At 40.0% G+C, this 13682-nt stretch overlaps 1 protein-coding gene across 26 annotated transcripts in view; it reads left to right on the top strand.

Moving 5' to 3' along the window:
- The window catches only part of PHF21A (PHD finger protein 21A), a 203976-nt gene that overhangs the window by 143904 nt on the left and 46390 nt on the right, over positions 1 to 13682 (top strand). For all 26 annotated transcript variants that reach the window (XR_012518166.1, XM_074401370.1, XM_010333800.3 and 23 more), the window contains one exon: positions 8063 to 8269. Coding sequence is in view for 25 of the 26 variants with exons in the window: in XM_074401370.1 (XP_074257471.1) it covers positions 8063 to 8269 (207 nt within the window). In the remaining variant the exon portion in view is untranslated. The remainder of the gene's footprint in view (positions 1 to 8062; positions 8270 to 13682) is intronic.

Below are 13682 nucleotides of genomic sequence, written 5' to 3'. Positions count from 1 at the left end.
TAACAAGGCAGTACCGCCTTTTAGGTTGTGGGATACAGCCATGTCATGATGAATGGCAAGCTGGTGGTATGTGCCGTGGTGTTCTGTAAACAGATAGTTACAGAGGGACAGGCATTTTGTTCTACTGGAGTTTAATTTACAAATTAATAGCCTCTATGTCATACCTTATTGTGGTACAAATGCAGTGATTCAGGTGCTTTTTTATGGTAACAAACAGCTAAATTGTGCAGATTATAAATGGTTCTTACGGTTTTTTGCCATAGTCTTCATTACTGTGTCTAGGGTCTTTGATGGGTCAGGTTATATACATACATACATTTATTTATTTAAGATAGAGTCTTGCTCTGTTGGTTTGTTTGTTTGTTTGTTTATTTAAGATACAGTCTTGCTCTGTTGCCCAGGCTGGAGTGTAGTGGCATGATTCTAGCTCACTGAAGCCTCAAAACTCCTGGGCTTAAGGGATCCTCCTGCCTCAGCCTCCCAAGTAGCTGGGACTACAGACATGAGCCACTGTGCTTGGCCCAGGTTACATTTAAATTGGGCATCTATTTTATGCATTCATAATTATGACCCTGAACTGCCATGGAGGTATAAGGAATCTGGGATGTACCTAGATTTCCACAGAGACACACACCCTAATGTGTTTGATTTCTGAGATTAAAAGGCAACAGGTAGCATTTGCTTTGATACTGTACTTTCTTTTTGACAGTTCTCATTTTAAAAAAAGCCAAACATTGTTTGAACTAGCATTAAAGTGATTAGATGTTAAAAATCAAGTGATTAGGGCCGGACGTGGTGGCTCAAGCCTGTAATCCCAGCACTTTGGGAGGCCGAGGTGGGTGGATCACGAGGTTAAGAGATCGAGACCATCCTGGTCAACATGGTGAAACCCCGTCTCTACTAAAAATACAAAAAATTAGCTGGGCATGGTGGTGCGTGCCTGTAATCCCAGCTACTCAGGAGGCTGAGGCAGGAGAATTGCCTGAACCCAGGAGGCGGAGGTTGCGGTGAGCCGAGATCGCGCCATTGCACTCCAGCCTGGATAACAAAAGCAAAACTCTTGTCTCAAAAAAAAAAAAAAAAAAAATCAAGTGATTGAAATCTAATTGACATTGGAAATAAAAGTCACATTTAACTAGTTGTTTCTCTGAGTTAAAAATTCATACTAGACAAATTATATTATTCATTGGTTACTATCCCTTTTTTTCACATTGTCCTTGACAGTTTCCTAAGCATTCCCCACAATTAATTCATTTGATCTCCAACATTTTTCTGAAGGATGTATTTCAGAGAAATGTGGAAAAATTGAATGTAAGCCATCTGGACTTTTTGGCTAAAAGTTGAATGTAAAATGTATATTACATTTGTAATATGTAAAATATTATACATATTATCTACCATTATATTACAACTACCATTCCTAGTATGCATTTATGCATTGTTCCATTTTAGTCTATGTGTTTATGCTGTTTTGCTCCAGCATTGCCGTAGGTTACATATTGGAACCTGTAATTCTCCAGGGGTCACATCTCTATTAAGTACAACAGCCCCACTCTTCCTTGTTTGACACAAATTAAAGGCAGTCCTAGCTTTTTAGAAGGATCCCTAAATTTAAGCAAAGTCTGAGTATATCAATATTAGTATTTTATAGTTACACATATCAAGTTGAGGGGGAAGGTGGGGTTGAGTTTACCTATTAGACTGTGAGTGAATTAAATAAGAAAACTGCATTTTAATCAGGCTAGCAAATAAAAGATCTAAAGTCAAAATTCTTAGATGGACTGTAAATCCTAATGATATTAATTAAGGGTCTCATCTCCTGTGGAGATGGGATGTAAAATACATTGACGTAAATACATCTCTGTGTGTTTGTGTGTGTGTGTGTGTGTGTGTGTGTGTGTGTGTGTGTGTTTTGAAGGAAGAATAAACCCCCCAAAATATAGATTTTTTTATTTTGAGATGAAGTGTCACTCTGGTTGCCCAGGCTGGAGTGCAATGGCACAATCTCAGTCCCCCACAATCCCCGCCTCCCAGGTTCAAGCAATTCTCCTGCCTCAGACTCCCAAGTAGCTGGGATTACAGGCATGTACCACCACGCCTAGCTAATTTTGTATTTTAAGTAGGGACGGAGTTTCTCCATATTGATCAGGCTGGTCTTGAATTCCCAACCTCAGGTGATCCGCCTGTCTCGGCCTCCCAAATGCTGGGATTACAGGCATGAGCCACCATGCCCAGCCACTTTTTAAAAGAGGTTTAAAAAGGAAAGAAGCTATTTGTCTAATTCTGTGTCTAAAACTGAGTCTCAGAGAGTTTGGTGAAAACTTTCTAGTATCTTACAAAATGAAGAAAGTGCAATTTTTTTAGCTAAGTATATTTTTATAGCTTCTGCCACCAGTATTCCTCCCCGTCCTCCTCTGTTAGAATTCTATCCTGAGTCTTCCCTGGACTATCCCCTCCAAAAACACCAGTGCAGATTATCTTATTGAGTTGTACTTGCATTAAGGAAGGAGTTTATCTTGAGTTTCTCTCCTGTGTGTTTGTCCACATAATGGCATTCCATGTTTTTGTTCATAAAATGGTGAAATCATCACTTAATTTGTTTCCATTAAATAATACATACCTTTTACTCTGAATTGTAATTTTGTCTCTAATGTTATCACTGTAACACATCGCCTCTTCTTTAGAGGATAATTGCGTGGCACATTCTGAAAACTGCCATATGTCCTTCCTGCAGTGTTCATGAATATTGCTGTGACTTATCAATGCAGTGACTGAGTTTTAGTTAGATAGTAGAAACTCTTTTTTTCCCTCTTTGAGTAAGTTCTGATCTCACCAGCAAATAAACATTTTTCCAGGCTAGTTTTTTCCGTATGCATAAAATTTAGTATACTTGGTTTCATTTTGAGCAATTGGTGAGTCTGGATTTTGAGTAAGATTTGGTAACTTTCTGGATGTGTAAAAAGTTGCAAGTCTCTATCAGCCTCTGGTATGAAGAATGAAGGTTGTATTTTTAGATTGCATGTTGATTCATGAAGGAATAAAAGGATGCATTTTTAAGGAAATACTGTGTAAGATGTCTTGAGTGGGTGTGGCCCTCTAATAATTGATATGCAACAGATACTGCCATATAGAACACAAACCAGTTGAGTGACTGAATGTGTGAAAAAGCAGAGACTTGAAGTACCGACATCCAGTTGTGGAGGACAGGGTCTTGAAGTTCCTTTTGGGAGAAGCTTTCTAAAATTAGTGGGAGCAATTTTTTATAGAAATAAAGTGGTGGGTTGATTGGAGTGGGGGCAGTCCTTCCATCTCTCCGTCTCCCTTCTATGTTGACAAAAGCCATGGAACATGGAACGATTGACGTAGATGGTGGAAAATGAACTTGATTTTCTGTTGTATTAGACCTATAAGAGTCTGTATTTTTCTTCAGGACCTGTCTTGCTGTCGTGTGAACACGTTGATAGTATCGCTGAATGTCAAAATATTGATCGCTGTGACTACCTGTCTTGGAAACTGTGACTTGAAGTGTCAGAGGCTCTGTGAACTCTTCTGCCTGAACAAGCCCTGATGAAACCCAGTGATGCGAATGTCAGGGGAATCTAAGGCTCTGTGTTACATGCTGGGTTTATGGAGCATTTCTTGACAGATGGATTGAAGGGGGCGGGACTAGCAGTTCTGGAGGCCTGGCACATTGGCTTATTGTTTATAGAAATATATTAAGAAGAAAAGATTAGTTGATAAGTTATTAATTTTTTCTCCCTCTCTCCCTTCCGCCTTTGTTCTTTCCAGCTTTCTTTTCTCATTTCCCGGATATTTTTTCCCTCTCTTTTAATTCTCATTAACTTATCAGTGAACGATGAATGGCCAATTTGTGAAATTTAGCCATTTCTCAAAGCTTCAGGATAATGTTCCAATATAGTTAGCTACATTTAAAGATCTCCATTATATGTGAATACCTTTGAAATATCAAATCATGTATGCCCTTATAACCTTCATCAATGACCAGTCATGACTTCTTTGTTTAAAACACATGGTAGTAAAAATATAGGCTCATCTCCTGTGGAGGTGAGAGGATATCCTTTGTATAGTTTGACATTGAGAACTTTGCATGATACCACACAGCTAGGATTTTTGAAATATTTTCGACAGAACCTCTTGCTGCCACCCAGAAGTGGTACTGACCTAGATCCGGGGTCCCACTGAAGTCATGTGAGTTCTGTGTTTGCCAGAGCTGCAAGACTCAACTAGAACGAGACTGGATGGTGAGACTTAGAAAAGCCAACTAATGTGCACAGCAGCTCTCCTTTGCTAGCCAGTCCGTGGTAGAGCCTGCAGGGCCTCCACACCTAAGGAGCACCTCTGCTGCAGAGCCCACCTGGCTTTCAGTTACTGGTTTCTAAGTGCAGTCATCTTTGTTTAAGTGACAGAGGCATCAGTGCTTCCTCCAAACCTTGATGTAAAAAATGTTTTTCACAGATAGCCGCAGACATGTCTAACTCCACACATGTGGCATTCTAATCTGGTGAACACAGCAAGGAGTAAGGGACAATTCATTTCTGAGTGGCAGTTTGACATATCAAAGCTGTCTTTTTTTTTTTTTTTTTTTTTTTTTTTGAGACAGTCTTGCTCTGTTGCCAGGCGCTAGGCTGGCGTGCAGTGGGGCAATCTCGGCTCACTAGAATCTCCGCCTCCTGGGTTCAAGCAATTCTGCCTCAGCCTCCCGAGTAGCTGGGACTACAGGCACATGCCACCACGCCCAGCTAATTTTTGTATTTTTTGGTAGAGACGGGTTTTCACCATGTTGGCCAGGATGGTCTCGATCATTTGACCTCGTGATCCGCCGGCCTCGGCCTCCCAAAATGCTGGGATTACACAAAGCTGTCTTTTAAAGAAAACTTTACCCAGCTCATATGATCTGACCTGTAATGCAGAGCTCTTTCTCTTTCTTTTTACTTTTTTCCCCCCTCTCCTCTCAAGGACTGATGTAAGTGTGCAAGTATTTTGATCATGTTCTCCCCGCCAGCCTCCACCCGGAGCTTTCACGGCTTTGTTTCAGGCCCCGGGGGAGGAGCAGTTGTGAATGCAGTGTGACTCACTTGACTCCCACGCTGCTGATTCTGGTTCTGATTGGTCATCACCTTGCTCTAGCCATATGGCTGAAGAGTAGTACTCTAGCCCGCATCCTTTGCTCCTGCTTTCCCCTACTGTTCCCTTCGGCTGTACACAACATTAGGAGCGGGTTCTGGGCTTTGTTTCTTGCTTCTAGTTTACTTTAGTTAGGCAGTGAGTAGGAGAGCACACCGTATTTCCTAAGCATGGCTGTAGAGGAGAAAAAACACCCTTTCCTTTTGTGACTGGTATAGTAATTAGTTTCCTGTGCTCTTTTAGTTCAAAGTTTATTTTTTGGCAGGTGTCACGTTTATGTTGTATTATTTCCTCCTGATTTTCTCCTTCCTCTGTTTTGATCTGTTTTGGGTTTTTTGTTGTTGCTTTTGTTTTGTAAGAGCTCTTGAGGTTTCTTTCTCTGGCTGCTGATGCTGCACGTTAGCTAGTTCATTAATATGCTTGATGTCTGATAGGGAGGAGGACTGAAAGCAACACTAAATAATTATTTAATTTTTAAATGTCTAAATGTTCTGGCAGTCACCAAGCAATAAAACCTACATGAGATTCTCAGCATTATCTGCAGCACCACTGCTATTACTTTGCCTTCTCCTAAACTACAGCAGTTCAATTATTCTGCCTTTTATATTTGAGAAATAGAATTTTGAAGACTTGAAAGTTAATTTTTATAAGCATTTGATGTTTTATTAATTTGCATTTTTATTATTTTGCAGATGGTTTCTGCAAAGACTTCAAACTCTGCATCATTTTTAAAAAAATATTTACTCAGAGAGGCAGTGCTAGCAGAGTATAGTGTATAACAGAATTTTCCCCCCAAAAATTGGCCTTTATATAATATTTTAGTTGTCTGAAAAGAATCAGTAATAAAAATATTTTTTAAAAAACCTCTCGCCCAGGCATGGTGGCTTACATCTGTAATTCCAGCACTTTGGGAGGCTGGGATGGGCAGGATTTTGAGACCTGCCTAGGCAACATGACAAAACCCCGTCTCCACAAAAAATTAGCTGGGCGTGGTGGCACTCACTTGTAGTCCCAGCTACTTGGTAGGTTGAAGTGGGAGAATCGCTTGAGCCTGGGACATGGATGTGCAGTGAGCCAAGATTATGCTGCTGCACTTCAGCCTGGGTGACAGAGCCAGACCCTTTTCAAAAAAACATAATAAAAATAGAAAAACCCAAAAAATAAATAAAACCTCTCAAGAAAACATTTTTTTTTAACTTAAAGGTTTTAGAAATTTATTATGTAAATATTTTAATGTTCAAATATGTTAAATGAGTAATCCACAGATTTAGATTCTTTAGAGAATATGGGAGGAAAAATTGTTGAGAGCCATAAGCAGGCATTTGAATATTAACCTGGCTCTGATGGTTTCACCAAATTATTTAAATCTCCTTGTTCATTTGTTTTTCTTCATTCATAATCTATGTTAGAGAGAACCAAGATCGTGCCACTGTACTCCAGCCTGGGTGATAGAGCAAGACTCTGTCTCAAAAAAAAAGAAAAAAGAAAATCACAATCTATTTTTATCAGGAATAGCACACCTCCGCTAATGAACTAACTGGAAAGTGTGTGAGATAGGAGAGGAATGCTGCTTATACCTTCTTCCTGCCATTAGGGCAGGAGAGTCATAGCCCAAATATGGCCCCAAATAGTTATTATATGCTTTATGAGCCATTTGCTGATCTTTGGCCCCACCACTTTATACATCATGTAAAAAGAACAAGGACATTTACTCAGCAATATAGTTCTAAGTGCAGACCATAGTTGTGAACAAAATAAGCCCCTGCCCTCATCGGGCTTACATTCTGTTGAAATGTATTATAGTAATGAAGTTATCCAGAAACACGTTTCTCTTGGATTTGAGCAAGGCCTAGAAAATGTGAAGAACTTTGACTTAAATTTTCACTCCATGCAGTTAAATCCCTACTCTGTCTAAACAAACGTGTGTACTTCCACAGATCCTGTCCCAGGAAAGAAGTCTTGCTCATGAATTGCACATTTCAGTAACTTAGAATGTCTGTTGTTTATATGACATATTACTGGGATCAAGGTTTCTTTAACAATCTGTTTAATGTTATCAACTGGGACAGATATATGATGTTTGCTTAATAAAAGTTACTATGGATAGTTTCTGTGTTATCATATGTAGAAAATACTAAGCTGGGCACAGTGGTGTGCACTTGTAGACCCAGCTACTTGGGAGGCTGAAGTGAGAAGATTGCTTGATCCCAGGAGTTCCGGGGACTGGGGAAGGAGCAGTAGTACACTATGCACTGCAAGGCTGTAGTGCATTATGACTATACCTATGAATAGCTACTGTACTCCAACCTGGGCAATATAGAGAGAACCTATCTCTAAAAATAATAATAATAATAATAATAATAATGACCAACAATATGCCAATCACAGTTCTGAGTTCTTTCCATAAAACAAGTCATTTGGTGCACATAAGAACCCCAGAGGTACTGTTAACCACCTCATTTTAAAGAACAAGACAGTGAGACACAGGCAGGTTCATAAACTTACGCAACATCTTATAGCTGTGAATAGCAAAACTGAAATTGGAGTTGAAGTAGGATGACTCCGAGCCCTGCTTTTTACTGCTACATTCTATACTGCCATCAGCATGCTGAGTTAATAATGGTCAGAAAATATGAGCTCTGCTATGTGATCTTGTTCAGGTTTTTTATTTGCGTGCCTCAGTTACCCTTTATATATAAAACATTTCTTATACAATCAGTTTCTTATTAGCAAGAATGTATATTAATTGCTTTAAGCTCTTCATATGTAGAATCCGTGTAAATTTAGATGTAGTAAGTTTTAGATGAAGCTAGTTATAGGAAAGATGTCAGAGAAATATAATTGCTGCATATTTTCTGTTTAGCTGATAGAGCAGTATTCTAATATATTTTTATTTCTTTTTGTCTTCATTTGGTAGAAAAGAGTAGTTGAACAGCTACGGAAGAACCTGATAGTAAAGCAAGAACAACCGGACAAGTTCCAAATACAGCCATTGCCACAATCTGAAAACAAACTACAAACAGCACAGCAGCAACCACTACAGCAACTACAACAGCAGCAGCAGTACCATCACCACCACCCCCAGCAGTCAGCTGCAGCCTCTCCCAACCTGACTGCTTCACAGGTAAACGTGTGGATGGAATGTTGCAGGCTGCAGGTTGTAGACTGATTTGTTATTAGTCATGTAGAACCGAGTCCTATCTCAGACTATACTAAGCTCAACTGAAACTAAACAAAAGTTATTTTCGTTGCTGTTTTGTAGTATAACCCAGATAAGTATCACTTGAAATCATTGGCAGAAGGAAATAACATTACTAAGAAGCAAAAATTAATGATCTCCCACCTGTCCGAAGAAGGGGAGAAAGGTAATCAATAAACAAAGAAAAATCACTTCTCTGCATTACAACAGAATTAAAATCTTACTTTGAATTTTTGGAGGTATTTGTTTACACTTGTTCTAAAAGTTTGTGACTTGACCTCTTCTGGAATTGCTTTTCTGGAATTCTTAGCGAGTAGGCATAGAGCTATTCCAGGTTCAGTGCAGGACCAGACAGAAAGAAGCATTCAGAAGGCTGTTATGACTGGGTGCAGTGGCTCAGATCTGCAATCCCAACACTTTGGGAGGCTGAGGCAGGCAGATCACTTGAGGTAAGAAGTTTGAGACCAGCCTGGCCAACATGGCAAAACCTCATCTCTACTAAAAATACAAAAATACTAGGCAGGCGTGGTGGCATGTGCCTATAATCCCAGCTACTTGGCAGGCTGAGTCAGGAGAATCACTTGAACCCAGGAGGCAGAGACTGCAGTGGGCTGAGATCACACCACTGCACTCCAATCTGGGCAACAAAGCGAAACTCACTCTCATAAAAAAAAAAGAGTGCTATATTTGCACTGTTCATAAAAACATTCATTTTTAAGCTGATATTCATGAGAAAATGAATTTGTTCTAATACATTGATGAGAATCTGAAATGAAAGCTACAGGTCAAAACTAAAGAAGTGGGAGCTTAATAAAATTCTAACTTGGTGTAGTTGTGCAAATGTTTTTACTGAAAAGGGCATTTAAGCATATAATGTAAGAATAGTGAGGCAATCAAGATGCACAAAAAGGACATATTTGGAAATGATATTCCAAATGATGCTTGGATCCTTGAAGGTCGCAGATCCCTTTATGACTCTGTTGAAAGCTCTAGTTTCCTCTCCAGAAGAATATACGTTCACACTTATTACACTCATTTTTGTACCCTTCAAAGATTTTGGGATCCTCTGAAACCTAAGCATGGCTACCTCTTAAAACCAACACCAGGTCTCTGCTGTATTTTTATATGTAGAGAAAAAGTTCACTTGGCCGTTCACTGTTTATGGACATTGAATTTTGGTTCATGTGCAACATCTTGCAAACAAAGAATGAATTTTTTGTGAGAACACTAAAGATAAGTTAACATTTAAGAGAGGTTACTGTATACTGACAGTCTTCTAAGTGCTTATGTATATAATAGACATACTCCTTACCCTAATCCTAAAAGGAAGGTACTATTATTACCATCTCTGCTTTTTTTTTTTTTTTTTTTTAAAGACTGAGCCTCACTCTGTCACCCAGGCTGGAGTGCAGTGACATGAGCTTGGCTTGGCTCACTACAATCTCCGCCTCCCGGATTCAAGCGATTCTTCTTCCTCATTCTCCTGAGTAGCTGGGACTACAGGCACGTGCCACCACGCCTGGCTAAGTTTTGTATTCTTAGTAGAGACAGGGTTTCGACATATTGGCCAAGCTAGGTCTCAAACTCCTGACCTTCTGATCCGCCGGCCTTGTCTGATCCGCCGGGCTCACCATCTCTGTTTTTTAGAAGGGAAAACTAAGGCACAGAGAGTTTACATAATTTACCTCAGACCATGGAGGGTGGTATGTAGTGAAGCTAAGATCTGAACCTAGAGGTTTTGGCTGAAAAATATGTCCATTCAACTACTCTTCTCTACTGCGATTCAATCCAAAAAAAAGCAATGCCAATACTGCATAAAACCAAAGAAGGAAAAAGAAAAATCCCTGTTATAAATCAGATCACTAGGACAGCCTACATAATTTTTATCTTAATCACCACCCCAAGGCTATTTGGAAATTAGGCATTCAAAACTGACTTTAAAAATCCCCTTGTATTCGTTCTGAAAGAATGCTTAGAGGATAATTTTTGTTTAAGTTTTAAACAGAATTGGGTTAGGTTGTTCTCTTTCCAAAGTACAGTTTGATCAGAAAATGTTCACCTGAAAGGAGTGTGGTAGAATTCATTGTTTCCTGTTACACAGGAGTTTTCTGTCGTAACCCATGGAAACATTCTGTGTAAGTAACATTTTATGTTATCAAAATCAAAGAAGGCTGGGCACGGTGGCTCATACCTGTAATCCGAACACTATGGGATTTGAGACCCATAGGAGTTTGAGACCAGCCTGGCCAACATGGCAAAACTCCATCTCTACTAAAAATACAAAAATTATCTAGGCGTGGTAACCTACACCTGTAATCCCAGCTCCACAGGAGGCTGAGGCATGAGAATCACTTGAACTTGGGTGACAGAAGTTGCAGTGAATCAAGATCATGTCACTGCACTCCATGCTGGGCGACAGAGTGAGACTCCATCTCAAAAAAAAAAAAATCAAAGGAAGCAGTTCCAAAATACTTGTAATAGCTTTTCCTTTCCCTGGTAGTCTGTGTTGCTTTGGGATGGTGGATGGTGAGAGGTCTAGGGTTACCTCAAAAACAGTGTTGTGTAGCACCTAAGGGCGCCTCTCCATCCAGTAGCCCACCTGATATATTTAATTGATTTTGCCAACCTTTTAAAAATATTCTTTTATTGACCGGACACGGTGGCTCAAGCCTGTAATCCCAGCACTTTGGGAGGCTGAGGCGGGTGGATCACGAGGTCAAGAGATCGAGACCATCCTGGTCAACATGGTGAAACCCCGTCTCTACTAAAAATACAAAAAATTAGCTGGGCATGGTGGCGTGTGCCTGTAATCCCAGCTACTCAGGAGGTTGAGGCAGGAGAATTGCCTGAACCCAGGAGGCGGAGGTTGCGGTGAGCCGAGATCGCGCCATTGCACTCTAGCCTGGGTAACAAGAGTGAAACTCCGCCTCAAAAAAAAAAAAAAAAAAAATTGTTTTATTTGATGCAGATGTTTAATGTTAAAAACCAAAAGGATCCTCTAAGCTTTTGGGTTTTGAGTTTACAGTAAACTACCAATCTGATCTTTTTTTTTTTTTTTTGGAGACAGGATCTGGCTCTTTCTTCTAGGCTGGAGTGTAGCGGTACAATCTCAGTTCACTGAAACCCCTGCCTCAAGCCATCCTCCCACCTCAGCCTCCCAGATAGCTGGGACTACAGGCACAGGCCACCATGCCCAGCTAATTTTTGTATTTTTTGTAGAAACAGGGTTTCACCGTGTTTCCCCATCTCAAACTCCTGAGTTCAATTGATTCACCTACCTTGGTCTCCCACAGTGCTGGGATTAAAGATATGAGCCACTGTGCCTGGCAGTACCAATCTGTTCACTGAACATACTCTATGTGCTCGATTCTGATATACAAAGAGCAGTGGTCCCTGCCAAAAATCCGGTATGTCGTGATTAGTGATTTTTATTTGTTCTATAAATATTTATGAAGTTCCTACTGTATGCAAGCACTGTTTTAGGTAATGTGGAGGCTAAATGCACAAATTAGAGAGTTTGTTTTCAAGAATTTAAAAAAATGAAGATGTAGAGGAAGTTTGAGGACACAGTAATTTTGACTAGAGGGATCAGAAAGTACTTTTCAAGGTGCATCTGAGCAGGGCCCTGACAGATGAATGGAATTTTAGTGATAGAGCAAAGGGGAAAGAGTTTCACAGGTGTGGAGAACACTGTGAACAAAAGGATGGAGTCAAAAAGGTAAATACATGTCCTGGGAATCGCAAGTAGGCTGGTGTGGTTGGAATGTAGGATCCATGAAACGATGGAGAGGAGATAAGGCCAACCCTCCAAAGCATGCCAAAACTTCTGGGTTTCTTAACAGTCATAGGGAAGTGAGGGCAAGGACAAATGGGAGGTTACCTATGGCATATATTAAATGCACAGTTTCAGAAAGAATTAAATATTAAGTAGCAATCAGTAAGCTTTTTATTCTAAGCTGGGTGATTGGCATATACCAAGGCATAGAGGAAGCAATGAGGAATTCTTTTTGGAAGGAGGAATGGGGACAGTGCCTTACTTAGTTAACAGCAACTCATACTTGTATATATATTTTGAAAGTTTTCCAATCTACAGAAAAAGTGAAAGAACAGAACAGTTAAATTCAGGTATACTCTCCAACCTGTATTCACAGCCCTCTCATTTTTAACGGCATAATGCAAATGTATAGAAGAGAGCAGTTAATAAAACCAAATAGAAAATAAACCTTTGTAAACAAAAAAGGGAGAGGGGTTCTTTTTGTGGTTGTTTGAGTATACAGCAGTGACTGCATTCAAAATTAAACAAGCAAAATAATCTAAAATAGATGTGGAAGTTAGTTAGATTCCATAGTAATAATCCCTTAAATTCTGATTTGGATTTCATCTGTTTTACATTATGTCTTTTCTTTGAGACAGAGTCTCACTGTATTACCTAGGCTGGAGTGCAATGGTCCAATTACAGCTCATCTCAGCCTTGACATCCCAGGCTTAGGTGATCCTCCCACCTCAACCTCTCAAGTAGCTGGGACTATGGGTGTGTGTCACCATGCCCAGCTAATTTTTATATTCTTTGTAGAGGCGGAGTTTCACTATATTGTCAACTGGTCTCAAACTCCTAGGCTTAAGTGATCCACCCACCTTGGCCTACCAAAGTGCTGGGATTACAGGCATGACCTACTGTGTCCAGCCTGAGTCCATCTATTCTAAATCAATACTTCATACTTGGCAGGTAAACAACAAGAGCAAATACATAAGTAAAAGGGATTTTGCTGTTAGCACTGTTGGCTGTGCCGTGCATTTCTGCATTAACTTCTAGCTCATGCAATTTGGGTTTTGTCAAAATAAAGAACCCCTTCATGAAACTGTGGAAAAACAGCTACCTTCTCTACAAGGTAATCATACTTAGCCACTGTTAACTAGCTAAAAACAAATCACAACTTTCATAAAAATAAATCTCTTGGCTGGATGTGATGGCACATGCCTGTAATTCCAACACTTTGGGAGGCCAAGGCGGGAGAATTACCTGAGGCCAGGAGTTCTAGACCAGCCTGGGCAACATAATGAGGCCACGTCTCTACTAAAAATCAAAAAAAATTACAGGTGTGGTAGCACCCACCTGTAGTCCCAGCTACTCAGGAGACTGAGGTGGGAGGATTACTTGAACCCAGGAGGTCAAGACTGCAGTGAGCTGTGATTGCGCCACTGCACTCTAGCCTGGGTGACAGAGCGAGACCTATCTCAAAAATAAATAAATAAATAAATAAGAATGATAATTTGTTGTTGGACACCTTTCTTCTCTATGTCTCCTCTTTCTCCTTTTAGAACAGTTCAGACATTTTCA

This window comes from Saimiri boliviensis, chromosome 6 (assembly GCF_048565385.1).
Source record: "Saimiri boliviensis isolate mSaiBol1 chromosome 6, mSaiBol1.pri, whole genome shotgun sequence".
In the NCBI taxonomy this organism is placed as follows: Eukaryota; Metazoa; Chordata; class Mammalia; order Primates; family Cebidae; genus Saimiri; species Saimiri boliviensis.
Note: the sequence above shows the minus strand (reverse complement) of the source record. Positions and strands in the feature narration are given on the sequence as shown.